Below are 20,930 nucleotides of genomic sequence, written 5' to 3' on the forward strand. Positions count from 1 at the left end.
TGTATCAATGGTTTAGGCTGGTGGTGTCATGGTGTGGGGGATCCATCCTGCCTTGTATCAATGGTTCAGGCTGGTGATGTCATGGTGTGGGGGATCCATCCTGCCTTGTATCAATGGTTCAGGCTGGTGGTGTCATGGTGGCACACTTTTGGCCCCTTAGCACCATTTGAGCATCGTGTAAATGCCACAGTCTACCTGACTATTATTGCTGACCATGTCCACCCCTTTATGACTCCAGTGTCCCCATCTTCTGATGGCTCCTTCCAGCAGGATAATGCACCATGTCACAAAACTCCAATCATCTCCAACATAACAATGAGGTCACTGCACTCCAATGGCCTCCACAGTCACCAGATCTCCATCCAATGGAGCACCTTTGGGATGTGGTGGAAGGGAAGATTTGCATCATGGATGTGCAGCCAGCAAATCTTTAGCAACTACATGATGCTATCATGTCAATATGGAGCAAAATCTCTGAGGAACATTTCCAACACCTTGTGGGATCTCTGCCACCAAGAATGAAGGCAAAAGGGGGTCCAACCCGGGACTAGCAAGGTGGACCTAATAAAGTGGCCAGTAAGTGTACAGTATGTGTACGTGAATTGAAAGACATAAATAAATATGGATGGCAACTGAAGGGCATTTATATTGTAACGTATGGGACATGGCTGGATCTAAGGGGGTGCAGTAAAGGGCAGTGCCCCCTCCCCTCAAATCTCAGGTTTGCCTCCTCACCTACACCCTAGATACTGTGCCCGGCCACTGATCTTCTTCTTCTCATAGGCTGGGACAAGGGTGGGGCAGAGAGGGCACGTGTCCCAGACGCAGCTGGTGCAATGTGGAATGCAGGGCCAATAGCATCACTAGTGCTGGACATCCAGACTCCTCCCTGCGATCGCTGGCACCTACATCATCCCTTCCTGACTGTCACACTGGTCCCCAGAGCCAGAGAAGCTTCCCCTAGGCCCCTCCTTGACTCTTCTGACAGAACACGAAGAGGACGAACATCTTTTGTCCCGGCATTGAGCTGTGCTGTATACAGTCTGAGGTCTAGACATGTGCGCTTCGTTTCATTCTGAATCTAAATCCGGACAAATTATTCATTATTCAGAAATTCGGATCTATCTGGATTTCTGATTTTTAATAGTCATGAATCCGAAATGACACATTTCTAATTGAATTCGACTAAAATTTAAATCAATTTTGAAAATGAAAAGAACAGAATAGAACATAAAAGAATAGAATACACTAGAATAGAAATTAATAGAATAGAAAATAAAAGAATAGAATACAATATAAAATAATAGCTTAGAACAAAATAGAATAGAGAAAACAATAGAGAAAACAATAGAGAATAATTCAGTAGAATAGAACAGAATAGGATAACATAAACAATAGAATAGATTACAATATAAAAGAACAGAAGAGAATAGAAAAAGAAAAGAATAGAATAAAACAAAAACAATATAACTGTCTTCCAAAATTCATATTTTGAATAGAGGAAATTCAAATTCAAATAGAATAGATTACAATACTACAAAATAGAAAATAATAGAATAGAAAAAAAACAATAGAATAAAATAAAATAGAATATAACTGTCTTCGGAAATTCAAATTTTTGAATATCATAAATTAGAATAGAAACAAATAGAATAGAGAAAACAATGGAGTAGAATTCAACAGAATAGAAAAGAGTAGATTAGACTAGAATAGAAAATAATAGAACAAATTAGAATAGAAAATAATAGAATAGATTAAAAAAGAATAGATGAGAAGAGAATAGAACAGAAAAAACAATAGAATTGAACTTTCTTCTGAAATTTACATTTCGAATACCATAAATTAGAATAGAAAAGTATAGGATACAATAGCGAAAACAATAGAGTAGAATTCAATTGAATAGAATTAGAATTGACTAGAATAAAAAATAATAGAATAGATTAGAATAGAAAACAAATTGAATAGAATAAAACAAAAACAATATAACTGTCTTACGAATTTTGAAAAGAGGAAGTTCGAATTTGAATAGAATAGATTAGAATACAATAGAATAGAAATGAAAAGAATAAAACAGAAAAAAAACAGAATAGAATAAAATAGACTATATAACTTTCTTTTCAAATTCAAATTTAGAATAGCATAAATTAGAAGAGAATAGAATAGAATTCAATAGAACAGGATAGACTAACATAGAACAAATATCACTGTCTTCTGAACCTTGAATTTTGAATAGAATACCTTTGAAAGCCAATTCGATTTGAACGCCGGATCGAATTTTCCAAACTGAATTCAAATCAAATGAAATTCCAACATGAATAACCAAAACAATTTCTGAAAACGAATTAAACAAATTTAATAAAATAAAACGATTTAAACAATGAAATGAAACAAATATTTTGGATTTGCACATGTCTAGGTCTGTATTTGGAGGGAATGGCGGTGGACTTGGATCAATGGGAGTGTAGTGACCATAAAAGGGAGAAGGCACGGATGGATGGATGAGGAAAAGAATGATGAATGAGGGAGGATGTAGCACGGATGGATGAGGAGAAGAATGATGAACGAGGGAGGATGTAGCACGGATGGATGGATGAGGAGAAGAATGATGAACGAGGGAGGATGTAGCACGGATGGATGGATGAGGAGAAGAATGATGAACGAGGGAGGATGTAGCACGGATGGATGGATGAGGAGAAGAATGATGAACGAGGGAGGATGTAGCACGGATGGATGGATGAGGAAAAGAATGATGAACGAGGGAGGATGTAGCACGGATGGATGGATGAGGAGAAGAATGATGAACGAGGGAGGATGTAGCACGGATGGATGAGGAGAAGAATGATGAACGAGGGAGGATGTAGCACGGATGGATGGATGAGGAGAAGAATGATGAACGAGGGAGGATGTAGCATGGATGGATGGATGAGGAGAAGAATGATGAACGAGGGAGGATGTAGCACGGATGGATGGATGAGGAGAAGAATGATGAACGAGGGAGGATGTAGCACGGATGGATGGATGAGGAGAAGAATGATGAACGAGGGAGGATGTAGCACAGATGGATGGATGAGGAGAAGAATGATGAACGAGGGAGGATGTAGCACGGATGGATGAGGAGAAGAATGATGAACGAGGGAGGATGTAGCATGGATGGATGGATGAGGAGAAGAATGATGAATGAGGGAGGATGTAGCACGGATGGATGGATGAGGAGAAGAATGATGAACGAGGGAGGATGTAGCACGGATGGATGAGGAGAAGAATGATGAATGAGGGAGGATGTAGCACAGATGGATGGATGAGGAGAAGAATGATGAACAAGGGAGGATGTAGCACGGATGGATGGATGAGGAGAAGAATGATGACAGAGGGAGGATGTAGCACGGATGGATGAGGAGAAGAATGATGAACGAGGGAGGATGTAGCACGGATGGATGAGGAGAAGAATGATGAATGAGGGAGGATGTAGCACAGATGGATGGATGAGGAGAAGAATGATGAACGAGGGAGGATGTAGCACGGATGGATGAGGAGAAGAATGATGAACGAGGGAGGATGTAGCACGGATGGATGAGGAGAAGAATGATGAATGAGGGAGGATGTAGCACAGATGGATGGATGAGGAGAAGAATGATGAACGAGGGAGGATGTAGCACGGATGGATGAGGAGAAGAATGATGAACGAGGGAGGATGTAGCACGGATGGATGAGGAGAAGAATGATGAATGAGGGAGGATGTAGCACAGATGGATGGATGAGGAGAAGAATGATGAACGAGGGAGGATGTAGCACGGATGGATGGATGAGGAGAAGAATGATGAACGAGGGAGGATGTAGCATGGATGGATGGATGAGGAGAAGAATGATGAATGAGGGAGGATGTAGCACGGATGGATGGATGAGGAGAAGAATGATGAACGAGGGAGGATGTAGCACGGATGGATGAGGAGAAGAATGATGAATGAGGGAGGATGTAGCACAGATGGATGGATGAGGAGAAGAATGATGAACAAGGGAGGATGTAGCACGGATGGATGGATGAGGAGAAGAATGATGACAGAGGGAGGATGTAGCACGGATGGATGAGGAGAAGAATGATGAACGAGGGAGGATGTAGCACGGATGGATGAGGAGAAGAATGATGAATGAGGGAGGATGTAGCACAGATGGATGGATGAGGAGAAGAATGATGAACGAGGGAGGATGTAGCACGGATGGATGAGGAGAAGAATGATGAACGAGGGAGGATGTAGCACGGATGGATGAGGAGAAGAATGATGAATGAGGGAGGATGTAGCACAGATGGATGGATGAGGAGAAGAATGATGAACGAGGGAGGATGTAGCACGGATGGATGAGGAGAAGAATGATGAACGAGGGAGGATGTAGCACGGATGGATGAGGAGAAGAATGATGAATGAGGGAGGATGTAGCACAGATGGATGGATGAGGAGAAGAATGATGAACGAGGGAGGATGTAGCACGGATGGATGGATGAGGAGAAGAATGATGACAGAGGGAGGATGTAGCATGGATGGATGGATGAGGAGAAGAATGATGAACGAGGGAGGATGTAGCACGGATGGATGGATGAGGAGAAGAATGATGAACGAGGGAGGATGTAGCACGGATGGATGGATGAGGAGAAGAATGATGACAGAGGGAGGAGGTAGCATGGATGGATGGATGAGGAGAAGAATGATGAACGAGGGAGGATGTAGCATGGATGGATGAGGAGAAGAATGATGAACGAGGGAGGATGTAGCATGGATGGATGAGGAGAAGAATGATGAATGAGGGAGGATGTAGCACGGATGGATGAGGAGAAGAATGATGAACGAGGGAGGATGTAGCACGGATGGATGAGGAGAAGAATGATGAACGAGGGAGGATGTAGCACGGATGGATGAGGAGAAGAATGATGACAGAGGGAGGATGTAGCACGGATGGATGAGGAGAAGAATGATGAACGAGGGAGGATGTAGCACGGATGGATGAGGAGAAGAATGATGAACGAGGGAGGATGTAGCACGGATGGATGGATGAGGAGAAGAATGATGAATGAGGGAGGATGTAGCACAGATGGATGGATGAGGAGAAGAATGATGAACGAGGGAGGATGTAGCACGGATGGATGGATGAGGAGAAGAATGATGAACGAGGGAGGATGTAGCACGGATGGATGAGGAGAAGAATGATGAACGAGGGAGGAGGTAGCACGGATGGATGGATGAGGAGAAGAATGATGAATGAGGGAGGATGTAGCACAGATGGATGAGGAGAAGAATGATGAACGAGGGAGGATGTAGCACGGATGGATGGATGAGGAGAAGAATGATGACAGAGGGAGGATGTAGCACAGATGGATGGATGAGGAGAAGAATGATGAACAAGGGAGGATGTAGCACGGATGGATGGATGAGGAGAAGAATGATGACAGAGGGAGGATGTAGCACGGATGGATGGATGAGGAGAAGAATGATGAACGAGGGAGGATGTAGCACGGATGGATGGATGAGGAGAAGAATGATGAACGAGGGAGGATGTAGCACGGATAGATGGATGAGGAGAAGAATGATGAACGAGGGAGGATGTAGCATGGACGGATGGATGAGGAGAAGAATGATGAACGAGGGAGGATGTAGCACGGATGGATGGATGAGGAGAAGAATGATGAACGAGGGAGGATGTAGCACGGATGGATGGATGAGGAGAAGAATGATGAACGAGGGAGGATGTAGCATGGATGGATGGATAAGGAGAAGAATGATGACAGAGGGAGGATGTAGCATGGATGGATGGATGAGGAGAAGAATGATGAACGAGGGAGGACGTAGCACGGATGGATGAGGAGAAGAATGATGAATGAGGGAGGATGTAGCACGGATGGATGAGGAGAAGAATGATGAACGAGGGAGGATGTAGCACGGATGAATGAGGAGAAGAATGATGAACGAGGGAGGATGTAGCACGGATGGATGAGGAGAAGAATGATGAACGAGGGAGGATGTAGCACGGATGGATGAGGAGAAGAATGATGAACGAGGGAGGATGTAGCACGGATGGATGGATGAGGAGAAGAATGATGAATGAGGGAGGATGTAGCACAGATGGATGGATGAGGAGAAGAATGATGAACGAGGGAGGATGTAGCACGGATGGATGAGGAGAAGAATGATGAACGAGGGAGGATGTAGCATGGATGGATGGATGAGGAGAAGAATGATGAATGAGGGAGGAGGTAGCACGGATGGATGGATGAGGAGAAGAATGATGAATGAGGGAGGATGTAGCACGGATGGATGAGGAGAAGAATGATGAACGAGGGAGGAGGTAGCACGGATGGATGGATGAGGAGAAGAATGATGAATGAGGGAGGATGTAGCACGGATGGATGAGGAGAAGAATGATGAACGAGGGAGGATGTAGCATGGATGGATGGATGAGGAGAAGAATGATGAACGAGGGAGGATGTAGCACGGATGGATGGATGAGGAGAAGAATGATGAACGAGGGAGGATGTAGCATGGATGGATGGATAAGGAGAAGAATGATGACAGAGGGAGGAGGTAGCACGGATGGATGGATGAGGAGAAGAATGATGAACGAGGGAGGATGTAGCATGGATGGATGAGGAGAAGAATGATGAACGAGGGAGGATGTAGCACGGATGGATGAGGAGAAGAATGATGAACGAGGGAGGATGTAGCACGGATGGATGAGGAGAAGAATGATGAACGAGGGAGGATGTAGCACGGATGGATGAGGAGAAGAATGATGACAGAGGGAGGATGTAGCAAAGATGGATGGATGAGGAGAAGAATGATGAACGAGGGAGGAGGTAGCACGGATGGATGGATGAGGAGAAGAATGATGAACGAGGGAGGATGTAGCACGGATGGATGAGGAGAAGAATGATGAACGAGGGAGGAGGTAGCACGGATGGATGGATGAGGAAAAGAATGATGAATGAGGGAGGATGTAGCACGGATGGATGAGGAGAAGAATGATGAACGAGGGAGGATGTAGCACGGATGGATGAGGAGAAGAATGATGAACGAGGGAGGATGTAGCACGGATGGATGGATGAGGAGAAGAATGATGACAGAGGGAGGATGTAGCACGGATGGATGGATGAGGAGAAGAATGATGAACGAGGGAGGATGTAGCATGGATGGATGGATGAGGAGAAGAATGATGAACGAGGGAGGATGTAGCACGGATGGATGGATGAGGAGAAGAATGATGAATGAGGGAGGATGTAGCACGGATGGATGAGGAGAAGAATGATGAACGAGGGAGGATGTAGCACGGATGGATGGATGAGGAGAAGAATGATGACAGAGGGAGGATGTAGCACGGATGGATGAGGAGAAGAATGATGAACGAGGGAGGATGTAGCACGGATGGATGGATGAGGAAAAGAATGATGAATGAGGGAGGATGTAGCACGGATGGATGAGGAGAAGAATGATGAACGAGGGAGGATGTAGCACGGATGGATGGATGAGGAGAAGAATGATGACAGAGGGAGGATGTAGCACGGATGGATGGATGAGGAGAAGAATGATGAACGAGGGAGGATGTAGCACGGATGGATGGATGAGGAGAAGAATGATGAACGAGGGAGGATGTAGCACGGATGGATGGATGAGGAGAAGAATGATGAACGAGGGAGGATGTAGCACGGATGGATGGATGAGGAGAAGAATGATGAACGAGGGAGGATGTAGCACGGATGGATGGATGAGGAGAAGAATGATGAACGAGGGAGGATGTAGCACGGATGGATGGATGAGGAGAAGAATGATGAACGAGGGAGGATGTAGCACGGATGGATGGATGAGGAGAAGAATGATGAACGAGGGAGGATGTAGCACGGATGGATGGATGAGGAGAAGAATGATGAACGAGGGAGGATGTAGCACGGATGGATGGATGAGGAGAAGAATGATGAATGAGGGAGGATGTAGCATGGATGGATGGATGAGGAGAAGAATGATGACAGAGGGAGGATGTAGCATGGATGGATGGATGAGGAGAAGAATGATGAACGAGGGAGGACATAGCACGGATGGATGAGGAGAAGAATGATGAATGAGGGAGGATGTAGCACGGATGGATGAGGAGAAGAATGATGAACGAGGGAGGATGTAGCACGGATGGATGAGGAGAAGAATGATGAACGAGGGAGGATGTAGCACGGATGGATGAGGAGAAGAATGATGAACGAGGGAGGATGTAGCACGGATGGATGAGGAGAAGAATGATGAATGAGGGAGGATGTAGCACAGATGGATGGATGAGGAGAAGAATGATGAACGAGGGAGGATGTAGCACAGATGGATGGATGAGGAGAAGAATGATCAACGAGGGAGGATGTAGCACGGATGGATGAGGAGAAGAATGATGAACGAGGGAGGAGGTAGCACGGATGGATGGATGAGGAGAAGAATGATGAATGAGGGAGGATGTAGCACGGATGGATGAGGAGAAGAATGATGAACGAGGGAGGATGTAGCACGGATGGATGGATGAGGAGAAGAATGATGAACGAGGGAGGATGTAGCACGGATGGATGGATGAGGAGAAGAATGATGAACGAGGGAGGATGTAGCACGGATGGATGGATGAGGAGAAGAATGATGAACGAGGGAGGATGTAGCACGGATGGATGGATGAGGAGAAGAATGATGAACGAGGGAGGATGTAGCACGGATGGATGGATGAGGAGAAGAATGATGAACGAGGGAGGATGTAGCACGGATGGATGGATGAGGAGAAGAATGATGAACGAGGGAGGATGTAGCATGGATGGATGGATAAGGAGAAGAATGATGACAGAGGGAGGAGGTAGCATGGATGGATGGATGAGGAGAAGAATGATGAACGAGGGAGGATGTAGCATGGATGGATGAGGAGAAGAATGATGAATGAGGGAGGATGTAGCACGGATGGATGAGGAGAAGAATGATGAATGAGGGAGGATGTAGCACGGATGGATGAGGAGAAGAATGATGAACGAGGGAGGATGTAGCACGGATGGATGAGGAGAAGAATGATGAACGAGGGAGGATGTAGCACGGAAGGATGAGGAGAAGAATGATGAATGAGGGAGGATGTAGCATGGATGGATGAGGAGAAGAATGATGAATGAGGGAGGATGTAGCACAGATGGATGGATGAGGAGAAGAATGATGAACGAGGGAGGATGTAGCACGGATGGATGGATGAGGAGAAGAATGATGACAGAGGGAGGATGTAGCACGGATGGATGGATGAGGAGAAGAATGATGACAGAGGGAGGATGTAGCACGGATGGATGGATGAGGAGAAAAATGATGAACGAGGGAGGATGTAGCACGGATGGATGGATGAGGAGAAAAATGATGAACGAGGGAGGATGTAGCACGGATGGATGAGGAGAAGAATGATGAATGAGGGAGGAGGTAGCACGGATGGATGGATGAGGAGAAGAATGATGAATGAGGGAGGATGTAGCACGGATGGATGAGGAGAAGAATGATGAACGAGGGAGGATGTAGCACGGATGGATGGATGAGGAGAAGAATGATGACAGAGGGAGGATGTAGCACAGATGGATGGATGAGGAGAAGAATGATGAACGAGGGAGGATGTAGCACGGATGGATGGATGAGGAGAAGAATGATGACAGAGGGGGATGTAGCACGGATGGATGGATGAGGAGAAGAATGATGACAGAGGGAGGATGTAGCACGGATGGATGGATGAGGAGAAGAATGATGACAGAGGGAGGATGTAGCACGGATGGATGAGGGGAAGAATGGTGACAGAGGGAGAAGGTAGCACGGATAGGACAGAATTATAATGAAGTGGATAGAAGTGAAGGAGAATGAATGGGAGAGGAGAGTGCTGGGGATGGAGGTAACAAACAATGTTCTGGGTGGAGGGAATGACAGAGGGGGGTGGAGGACACTGAGTGGAGGCCAGTGGAGGGAATGACAGAGGGGGGTGGAGGACACTGAATGGAGGCCAGTGGAGGGAATGACAGAGGGGGGTGGCAGAAGAGGAGTGGTTGGTGAGGTGGATGAGTCTGGCCGCTGAGTTCAGGATAAACTGAAGGGGGGATAGTCTGTGATGAGGCAGGCCGGTGAGGAGGGAGTTGCAGTAGTCCAGATGTGAGATAATAAGGGCGTGAACTAGTAGTTTAGTAGTGTCTGGGGTGAGGAACGAACGTATTTTGGAGATGTTGCGGAGGTGGAGCCTGCATGAGTTTGCCAATGATTGGACTTGGGGCTGGAAGGACAGGTCTGAGTCTAGAGTGACACCTAGGACTTTGGCTTGCGGGGTGGGACTGATGGTGGCATTGTTGGTCTAGATGGAGGGGGTGGGGGGGCACGGGCTGGGAGGAAAATTAGGAGCTCGGTTTTGGAAAGGTTCAATTTGAGGAAATGGAGCGACATCCAGTCTGATATGTCGTTCAGGAGGTGGGTGATTCGGGCGGAGACTGAAGGGGTGAGGTGAGGGGTGGAGAGGTAAATTTGTGTGTCATCAGTGTAGAGATGGTAGTTGAAGCCGTGAGAGTGTATGAGTTGGCCAAGGGAGGAGGTGTAGATGGAGAAGAGAAGGGGCCCGAGGACGGAGCCTTGGGGGACCCCAACAGAGAGGGGGAGAGAGGGGGAGGTGGTAGCGTTATAGGGAAGACTGAAGGAGCGGTGTGATAGGTAGGATGAGAGCCAGGAGAGGGCGGAGTCTCTGATGCCAAGGGAGTGTTGTTTATTAAGGAGGAGGGGGTGGTCGACTGTGTCGAAGGCCGCGGAGAGTTCGAGGAGTAGGAGGACTGAGTAGTGCCCATTAGCTTTGGCGGTTAGCAGGTCGTTGGTGATTTTGAGTAGGGCGGTGTCGGTGGAGTGTAGGGGACGGAAGCCGGACTGTAGGGGATCGAGCAGGTTGTTGTCAGTGAGGTGGGCGATTAGGCGATTGTAAACTAAGCGCTCAAGGAGCTTTGAAGAAAATGGCAGCAGGGAGATGGGTCTAAGGTTGTTCAGGTCGGTGGGGTCCAAGGAGGGTTTTTTGAGTATGGGGGTGATGTGCGCGTGCTTTAGGGGGGAGGGGAATGCGCCAGTAGAGAGGGAGAGATTGAAGAATGGATGAGGGAGCGTAGGAGGGAGGAGGAGGGTGCCCGGAGGAGTTGTGTGGAGACAGGGTCAAGGGGGCAAGTGGTGAGGCGGGCTTCTGAGAAGACCTTAGTGACCTCCCCAGTGGTAGCAAAGCTGAAGGAGCGGAGTGTTGGGGAGGTTATAGTGTGCGGGATGTTAGATGTGGTGGGGGGCAGGGCGGTTGCGAGGTCAGAGGAGGGGAGAGTTGATGGGGTTATAGTGGGAGGGAGGCTAGGTGGGGAGGTAGGTTGAGCATTGGCGATGTCCTTACGGATTGCGTCGATCTTATTTTGGAAGTGAATGGCAATCTCGTGGGCGGTGAGTGAGGTACTGGGTGGGGGTGGGGGGGGGAGAGTAGGGAGCTGAAAGTGGAGAAGAGCCGGTGAGGACAGGTGGAGAGGGTGTTGATGAGGGTTACGAAGTAGGCTTGTTTGGCGGAGTGGAGGGAGGAGGCGAGGTGAGGAAGGTGGATTTGTAGAGGGAGAACGCTCGAGGGGATCTGGTTTTGCGCCATAATCGTTCCAGCGCACGACTGCGTCATGTAAGATGATTAGTGCGGTCAGTCTGCCAGGGTTGGAGCGGTCGGGGTCTAATGCTACGTGTGGTTAGGGGTGCTAAGGAGTCCAAGGCAGCTGATAGCGAGTCGTTGTACGCAGTAGTGGCCAGGTCAGGGAATGACAGGGGATGGATACTGTCGTACAGACGGTCAGCTGCAGAGTGGAGATGGGCCGGGTTCAGGTTGCGGAGATTATGACTGGTGAAGGTTTGACGTTTGGGGCAGGGGGGAGTTATAGGATGGGGAGACAGAGAAGGTAATGAAGTTGTGGTCAGAGAGAGGGAAAGGGGTGTTTGTGAGGTTGTGGAGGGTGCAGAGATGGGAGAAAATGAGGTCCATGGTGTTCCCATTGGTGTGGGTTGAGGACTGTGTGCACTGCATGAGTGCAAAAGAAGAGGTTAAATAGAGGAGTTGGGATGTAGCCGGGTTGATGACATTGAGAGGGATATTGAAGTCTCCAAGGATGATGGTGGGGAGCTCAGAGGAGAGGAAGAAGGGAAGCCAGGCGGAAAAGTTGTCAAGGAAGCGGGATACGGGTCCAGGAGGCCGATAGATTACTGCAATTCTCAGAGGGGTGGGAGAGAATAGTCGAATGCAGTGGGCCTTGAAGGAGGAGAAGGATAGAGAGGAGGGGTTTGGGAGGACCTGGAAGGTGGTCAGCGGTGACAAGAGCACGCCGACCCCACCACCTCTACGACCGCTCGGTCTGGGTGAATGGGACCAGACGAGACCTCCATAGGAGAGTGCAGCAGGGGAGGTGTAGTCAGTGGCTTGGATCCAGGTTTCGGTGACCGCTAGGAGGTTGAGGGAGTGGGAGATAAAGAGGTCATGGATGGCGGTGAGCTTGTTGCAAACCAATCGGGCATTCAGGAGTGCAACCGAGAGTGGAGGGATGGATGCGGGGAGGAAGGGGACAGATATAAGGTTGAGGGGGTTGCGGGGGTTCGTGGGGGTAGGAGGGTGCCTAGTGGGTGAGTGAGGTGATGGGGGAGGGGGGATTTGTACAAGAAGGGGGATTTGGAGGGAAGATAGGATTTGTGTTGGGGGGAGGATTGGAGGGTGGAAGTGGATTTGTTCTAGAAGGAGAGGTGATAGGGGAGGGGGGATTTGTACAAGAAGGGGAATTTAGAGGAGGGAAGATAGGATTTGTGTTGGAGGGAGGATTAGAGGGTGGGAGTGGATTTGTTCTGGAAGGAGAGGTGATGGGGGGGTATTCTACAAGAAGGGGAATTTGGAGGGAAGATAGGATTTTAGTTGGGGGGGCTGGATTAGAGGATGGGAGTGGATTTGTTCTGGAAGGAGAGGTGATGTGGGGAGGGGGGTGTTTGTACAAGAAGGGGAATTTGGAGGGAAGATAGGATTTGAGTTGGGAGGGAGGATTAGAGGGTGGGAGTGGATTTGTTCTAGAAGGAGAGGTGATAGGGGGGGATTCATACATGAAGGGGAATTTGAAGGGAAGATAGGATTTGTGTTGGGGAGGGGAGGATCAGAGGTTGGAAGTGGATTTTTTCTAGAAGAAGAGGTGATCGGGACGGTTTGAGGAGCCTCTGACGGTGCGGTTGTTTTAAAGAACAAAAGGATGATGCTTGAACAAAAATGAGCTGCATGGTCAAGTTGCCTGAAAGAAGATTTTACGGCACCAATGCCTCAAAAAAAAGTCTGGTTACAAGTGGTTGTAACTCGAACATGCAGCTTGTTTTTGTTCAGTTCTTTTCTGCTCCCCATGGCTCAGTATCCAGCCTGCTTAGTGCATCCACGTAAGAGCTAACACACTCACTGACTATTTATACACTGACACTAATTGCATTTTAAAAATACAGTATGCTATCCAATCCCCACATAAACGTTGGAGTACAACTGTGTATATACGTGTGGGGATTGGGTGATAACGGTAGCACCCTCTAGTGTGCTACTAGAATAGTGTATTGCAGGTAAAATCATTGTGTGTGACTCATGGTAACTGTCATGTGATTGAGGTTGGGTTATTGCAGGTCAGCTGGAAGACTTAACAGGTTGTGGCTCTATCGCCTCCTCCTGACTCTGGAGGATCATAGAACCTTCCAGAAGTTGGTAAGCAGGAAGGGGTGGAGACCTAATCTGTGGGTTTATGGGAGTCCAGCCAATCCCAGGTTTGGATGCCCTGGTAGAGTGGTGGACTGGCCCATAAATTTGGGGGAGTCAGGCTGACAGGGGAGTCAGGTGGAAGATGGAGTGCTGAGGAGACTTTCGGTGCCTGGGATGGGTCTCCTATGTCTATGGGGGGCTGGCCCCAGGCTTGGCTTGGGGTGGCTCAGGAGGATATATTCAGCAGTGTAGCATGAATGGAATCGAGACCTGGAACAGCAGGGGGCAGAGAGGACAGAGTGAGTACAGCAGCACTCTCTGGGAACTACAAGGGGGAAGACTGATACACGTAGCAAGCTTTCTAAGGACAGCACTGGGCTCAATCCTTTATCCTTGTCCTAGGAGATCTTCTGAGAAGCTAGGAGGGCTGGGTGGTGTCTGCAAGATGTGGAGCTGGGAGCAGCTCTACAGGGGGAGAGAGGATAGAGTGAGTACAGCAGCACTCTCTGAGATCTACAAGACGACTGCCACACGTAGGAAGCTTTCTAAGGACAGCGCTGGACTCAATCCTTTATCCTTGTCCCGAAAGATCTTCTGAGAAGCCAGGAGGGCTGGTGGTGTCTGCAGAGGTGGGGATAGAAAAAGCTCTACAGGGGGAGAGAGGACAGTGTGAGCTCAGCAGCGCTCTCTGGGATCTACAAGGGGAGAGATTGCCACATATAGCAAGCTTTCTAAGGACAGCGCTGGGCTCAATCCTTTACCCTGGTCCCTGGAGATCTTCTGAGAAGTCAGGAGGGCTGGTGGTGTCTGCAGGACATGGAGCTGGGAGCAGCTCTACAGGAGGATAGAGAGGACAGAGTGAGTACAGCAGCCAGGGGCGGACTGACCATTCAAGCACTCGGGCACTTCCCGAGGGCCCGGGGTCAGTAGGGGGCCCCATTAAATGCCCCTGGCACCTTTTTTTAATAGGCTTTTTTGGGTGTGGACAAGGACACAGGGGCCTCATGATCCCTATTGCCTGGGGGCCCCATGAGTTGTCAGTCCGCTCCTGACAGCAGCACTCTCTGAAATCTACAAGGGGGAAGACTGCCACACGTAGCAAGCTTTCTAAGGACAGCACTGGGCTCAATCCTTTATCTTTGTCCCCAGAGATCTTCTGAGAAGTCAGGAAGGCTGGGGGTGTCTGCAGGACATGGAGCTGGGAGTAGCTCTACAGGAGGATAGAGAGGACAGAGTGAGTACAGAAGCACTCTCTGGGATCTACAAGGGGGATGACTGGCACATGTAGCAAGCTTTCTAAGGACAAGCGCTGGACTCAATCCTTTACCCTGGTCCCGGGAGATCTTCTGAGAAGTCAGGAAGGCTGGGTGGTGTCTGCAGGTAGTCGAGCTGAGAGCAGCTCTACAGGGGTAGAGAGGACAGAGTAAGTACAGCAGCACTCTCTGGGATCTACAAGGGGGACGACTGCCAAACATAGCAAGCTTTCTAAGGACAATGCTGGGCTCAATCCTTTACCCTGGTCCCAGGAGATCTTCTGAGAAGTCAGGAGGGCTGGGTGGTGTCTGCAGGACATGGAGCTGGGAGTAGCTCTACAGGGCGAGAGAGGACAGAGTGAGTACAGCAGCGCTCTCTGGGATCTACAACGGGAGAGAAGACAGAGTGAGTACAGCAGCACTCTCTAGGATCTACAAGGTGACTTCTACACGTAGCAAGCTTTCTAAGGACAGCGTTGGGCTCAGTCCTTTATCCTTGTCCCAGGAGATCTTCTGAGAAGCCAGGAGGGCTGGTGGTGTCTGCAGGACATGGCACTGGGAGTAGCTCTACAGGAGGATAGAGAGGACATCTCTACATGTAGATATGAGAAGTTAAGCTGATTTTGAGGGTCTGCTTGTTCCTCACCCGTAAGGGACTGTTTCTACTGACTCACAACCACTGATGGCTTGCAGGAAAAGAACAGTCCAGGATCTGCTTTGTACATAGGAGGGAAGTGTCCCCTTTCCATTGATTTAAGCCACCTTGACATCCCATAATTCCTATTTCCCCATCCAAGTTGATTTCCCCTAATAAAACAACAAAACCAAGCCCATGGACTGGTCACTGTCTGTGTGAGGAACACCTGTTGCCTGGCTGTTCAGAGAGAAGTTGAGGGGTACTCACCACACAGCGGCCCTCCCGGGTAGGTCCTCATAAATAGACTCTTTCATTTGATGATCTAAGGATCGGAGCCTGGATGTTGGCACAGGACACATACCCCCTCGCCTTCATGATTTTGGAATACTTAATATGGGGTAATGGTGGATCATTGTCTCTGACCTCCTTCTACAATCTGGGGTGACCGCACCCCCATGATCTGCACTGCATTGTATCATATGTGACCCTGATCTTCCTTTCCAGGACAATCCGACGGAGAATCCACAGTGTGTCTCATGGGGGGGAGTAAGGTCACATGCAGCAAAGAGAAGGCCAACCAAACCTCTATGAGAGTCTATGAGAAGAAAATTTCATTATGGTGTAATAACACAAAAATAATCTGCCCAGCAAATCTGAACAATGTGAGCATTACTATGAAGTCCCAGGAGCTCAAATGCAGGACAAAGAAGAGGCCAGCGCAGGACCTGAAATGTGAGACTTACAGGTGTCGCATAGGAAGAACCCTCTACGTATCTTCTCTACTTTTTGCTCTTCCAGGTAAGTTACTTTAAAGCTGATGGGAATTCTGTGTATATTTCAGTTTCCGTGCCCCCCCCCCTCCTCCCTCCTCATTATTAAATAAAACCTTTCCACTCTCATTACATACCTAATATTAGACCCAGTGACATCATCACTGGGTCTCAGTGCTTCTCTATGAAATGCAGGCAGCTCATGGCTGGTGGAAGGGGCTAGCAGGGTGCTGTACTGCTCTCAAGATGCAAAAAGTGGGTTGCCACTTGGGAGGAGTTATGTAAATATCAAAATATCTCGATCTGCGGGTGTCAGTCTGGGGAAGTGGGTGTTCGTAGGCAGGATGCATTTGTATGCAGATCACCCTAGGTAACAGCCACATGTGATGCTGGACCTCAGTTAGGCACAGATCTAAGATACATCTGCAAACATTTTGTTCTTCCCCTACTTGTATTCTTACATCATCCCTCTGGCCTCCCCTTCAGTCTTGCACAGGTGTACCTGCCCCTCCCCTTCAGTCTTGCACAGGTGTACAGGCTCCTCCCCTTCAGTCTTGGACAGGTGTACCTGCCCCTCCCCTTCAGTCTTGCACAGGTGTACCGGCCCCTCCCCTTCAGTCTTGCACAGGTGTACCGGCCCCTTCCATTCAGTCTTGCACAGATGTACTGGCTCCTCCCCTTCAGTCTTGCACAGGTGTACCGGCTCCTCCCCTTCAGTCTTGCACAGGTGTACAGGCTCCTCCCCTTCAGTCTTGCACAGGTGTACTGGCTCCTCCCCTGCAGTCTTGCACAGGTGTTCCAGGTCCTCCCCTTCAGTCTTGTACAGGTGAACCAGCTCCTCCCCTTCAGTCTTGCACAGTTGTTCCAGCTCCTCCCCTTCAGTCTTGTACAGGTGTACCAGCTCCTCCCCTTCAGTCTTGTACAGGTGTACCAGCTCCTCCCCTTCAGCCTTGTACAGGTGTACCAGCTCCTCCCCTTCAGTCTTGCACAGTTGTTCCAGCTCCTCCCCTTCAGTATTGCACAGGTGTACAGGCTCATCTCCTTCAGTCTTGCACAGGTGTACCGGCTCCTCCCCTTCAGTCTTGCACAGGTGTACCGGCTCCTCCCCTTCAGTCTTGCACAGGTGTTCCAGCTCCTCCCCTTCAGTCTTGCACAGGTGTACCTGCCCCTCCCCTTCAGTCTTGCACAGGTATACCTGCCCCTCCCCTTCAGTCTTGCACAGGTGTACCTGCCCCTCCCCTTCAGTCTTGCACAGGTGTACCTGCCCCTCCCCTTCAGTCGTGCACAGGTGTACTGGCTCCTCCCCTTCAGTCGTGCACAGGTGTATTGGCTCCTCCCCTTCAGCCTTGCACAGGTGTTCCAGCTTCTCCCCTTCAGTCCTGCACAGGTGTACTGGTTCATCCCCTTCATTCTTGCACAGGTGTACTGGCTCCTCCCCTTCAGTCTTGCACAGGTGTACCGGCTCCTCTCCTTCAGTCTTGCACAGATGTAGCGGCTCCTTCCCTTCAGTCTTGCACAGGTGTACCTCCCTTTTAGTCTTGTGCAGGTGTACCGGCTCCTCCCCTTCAGTCTTGCACAGGTGTACTGGCTCCTCCCCTTCAGTCCTGTACAGGTGTAGAGGCTCCTCCCCTTCAGTCCTGTACAGGTGTACCGGCTCCTCCCCTTCAGTCCTGTACAGGTGTACCGGCTCCTCCCCTTCAGTCTTGCACAGGTGTACTGGCTCCTCCCCTTCAGTCCTGTACAGGCATACCGCCCCTCCCCTTCGGTCCTGTACAGGTGTACCAGCTCCTCCCCTTCAGTTCTGTACAGGTGTACCGGCTCCTTCCCTCCAGTCTTGCACAGGTCTGCTGGCTCCTCGCCTTCATTCTTGCACAGGTGTACTGGCTCCTCCCCTTCAGTCTTGCACAGGTGTATTGGCTCCTCCCCTTCAGCCTTGCACAGGTGTTCCAGCTCCTCCCCTTCAGTCCTGCACAGGTGTACCGGCTCCTCCCCTTCAGTCTTGCACAGGTGTACCGGCTCCTCCCCTGGACTGAGATGGTTTCCTCTGATCTCACTGCACACTGGGAGCTTCTCACAATGTGCTTTAGAAGCTGCAGCCAGTCAGATAGAGCTCTTCTTCATTTCCTGGTTGGAGGACATTCAGCATCATCCAGCTCTTTCCTCCCCAGCCTGATTGCCCCTGGCCACGCCCCCTTCATTCATTGGAATTCAGTTCTTTCAATTCTGGATGCTCAGCATCACATGTGGATGTTATATAGGGTGATCTGCAAGAAAATCCAGCCTGCAGAGGAATATTGGGTGTCGCTGCCCATGTACTGGGTATTGCCACATCAATAATTCTGGATCCCTCATTGAACACCGAATCCATAATGGAAAATTTTGATTTGATTGACAGTCGTTCCACCATTGTATTCCACAGGGCCCTTGATTTCAGAAAATGTTTAATCCTCTGAGGTTTTAAAGTAATCTTCGGGCTTAAAATGTGTATTTTAACACAAAAAAGCTTCCTGTAATACACGCGGGGTAAGGGGGGGAGGGGCAGTACAGCGAGCCAATCAGGCAGGACTACATTGGAGAGGGCGGTCTTCTAACAGTGGGTGTAATGCGCTCATCAAAGTGAAAAGTGAGGCCGCTGACCTCCCTGTGTTGTCTGACAGATAAACCCGGATCACAAGGCTGGAAAGACAAAATGACACAAATTTTTGCAGGTAAGTAAAGTTTAATATGAATGTTTTAACACCGCTAATAAACAGCTAATTCACACTGTGGGGGAGGGGAGCTCCAAGCTATGATCATAAGGCTGCATTCTAATACTGGGAGCTTGCTGACAAGAAGAGAGGCAAAGTGTACAGGGAGTGGCCAACGTTCCATTCCTACCTAAGCAGCAAGATGGGACAAGATTGGTGGTCAAGCCATGTGGATTTAGCATTTTTCGGGACCCTCTAGCCTTTCTACTGGTGATTTGTCCCGTAGCTGCACCCAAATACTCAACAATCTATATACAGTGACTGCCAGACAGACTTCCACCCTGACAATCTACTTTTATTATTTTATTAGCTCACTTGGGTTAGGGGTACAGGATACTCCAACCCAGAATCAAACAATTCTCTCCTCTCCAAAGTATCTTGTAATATCTTTAACCTCTGCTGTGGGCTAATGCAGGTTCAGTAGGCCAGGCAGACAGCTACTTTCAAGTATCTTCAGACCCTTTTACGGGCTGGCAGTGGCTGTTTACACCAAAATAGACAACATGTAGAAATAAATCTTTAAGCTGACATCAGCAAAAAGTAGTTGTGGACCTTTAAGACAAGACCAGCAATTAGCAGAATGGGACCTGAGGCTAGCAATTGGTGGTAGTGGACCTTTGATCCCAGGACAGTATCTTGTAGAAGTCCACCTTTGTGCTGAGTCCAACAATTCATAGTAGTGGACCTTTCAGCTAACAAGTAGAAGTAGACCTTTCAACTGAGACCAGCAATTGGTAGTAGAGGCCCTATGTGCTGTGACCAGCTATTAGTAGTATTTAAGCTTTGAGCCCAGAACAGCAATTAGTAGAAGAGCACTTTTAAGCTGAGAACAGCAATTAGTAGAGGCAGATCTTTCCTTTGAAACCAGCAACTGGTAGTAGTGAACCTTTGAGCTGAGATCAGCAATTTGTAGAAGTGGACCTTTGAGCTGAGATCAGCAATTCGTAGAAGTGGACCTTTGAGCTAAGACCAGCAATTGCTACTAGTGGACGTTTGAGCTAAGACCAGCAAATGGTAGTAGTTTACCTTTGAGCTGAGACCAGCAGTTGGTAGTAGTGGACCTTAGAGCTGAGATCAACAATTCGTAGAAGTGGACCTTTGAGTTGAGACCAGCAATTGCTAGAAGTGGACAGTTGAACTGAGACCATAAATTTGCAGTAGTGGACCTTTGAGCTGAGACCAGAAATTTGTAATAGTGGACCTTTGAGCTGAGACCAGCATTTGGTAGAAGTAAACCTTTGAGCCCAGAACAGCAATTGGTAGAAGTGGACCTTTGAGCTGAGACCAGCAATTGGTAGAAGTGGACCTTTGAGCTGAAACCAGCAATTGGTAGAACTGGACATTTGAGCTGAGACCACCAATTGGTAGAAGTGGACCTTTGAGCTGAGACCAGCAATTGCTAGAAGTGGACAGTTGAACTGAGACCATAAATTTGCAGTAGTGGACCTTTGAGCTGAGACCAGAAATTTGTAATAGTGGACCTTTGAGCTGAGACCAGCATTTGGTAGAAGTGGACCTTTGAGCCCAGAACAGCAATTGGTAGAAGTGGACCTTTGAGCTGAGACCAGCATTTGGTAGAAGTGGACCTTTGAGCTGAGACCAGCAATTGGTAGAATTGGATCTTTTGAGCTGAGACCATCAATTGGTAGAAGTGGACCTTTGAGCTGAGACCAGCAATTGGTAGAAGTGGACCTTTGAACTCAGAACAGCAATTGGTAGAAGTGGACCTTTGAGCTGAGACCAGCATTTGGTAGAAGTGGAC

The 20,930-nt window shown here is 48.7% G+C and overlaps 1 protein-coding gene across 2 annotated transcripts in view; it reads left to right on the plus strand.

Annotated features, from left to right (window-relative positions):
• Positions 1-20,930, plus strand: part of LOC149440238 (uncharacterized) — a 49,640-nt gene that overhangs the window by 3,035 nt on the left and 25,675 nt on the right. For both annotated transcript variants that reach the window (XM_089658876.1, XM_089658877.1), the window contains exons 2-3: positions 16,156-16,449; positions 19,079-19,129. In XM_089658876.1, the coding sequence (XP_089515002.1) occupies positions 16,156-16,449; positions 19,079-19,129 (345 nt within the window). The remainder of the gene's footprint in view (positions 1-16,155; positions 16,450-19,078; positions 19,130-20,930) is intronic.

Source organism: Staurois parvus, unplaced genomic scaffold (assembly GCF_062004578.1).
Source record: "Staurois parvus isolate SC_StPar_1 unplaced genomic scaffold, SC_StPar_1.0 ptg001108l, whole genome shotgun sequence".
Lineage (NCBI taxonomy): Eukaryota > Metazoa > Chordata > Amphibia > Anura > Ranidae > Staurois > Staurois parvus.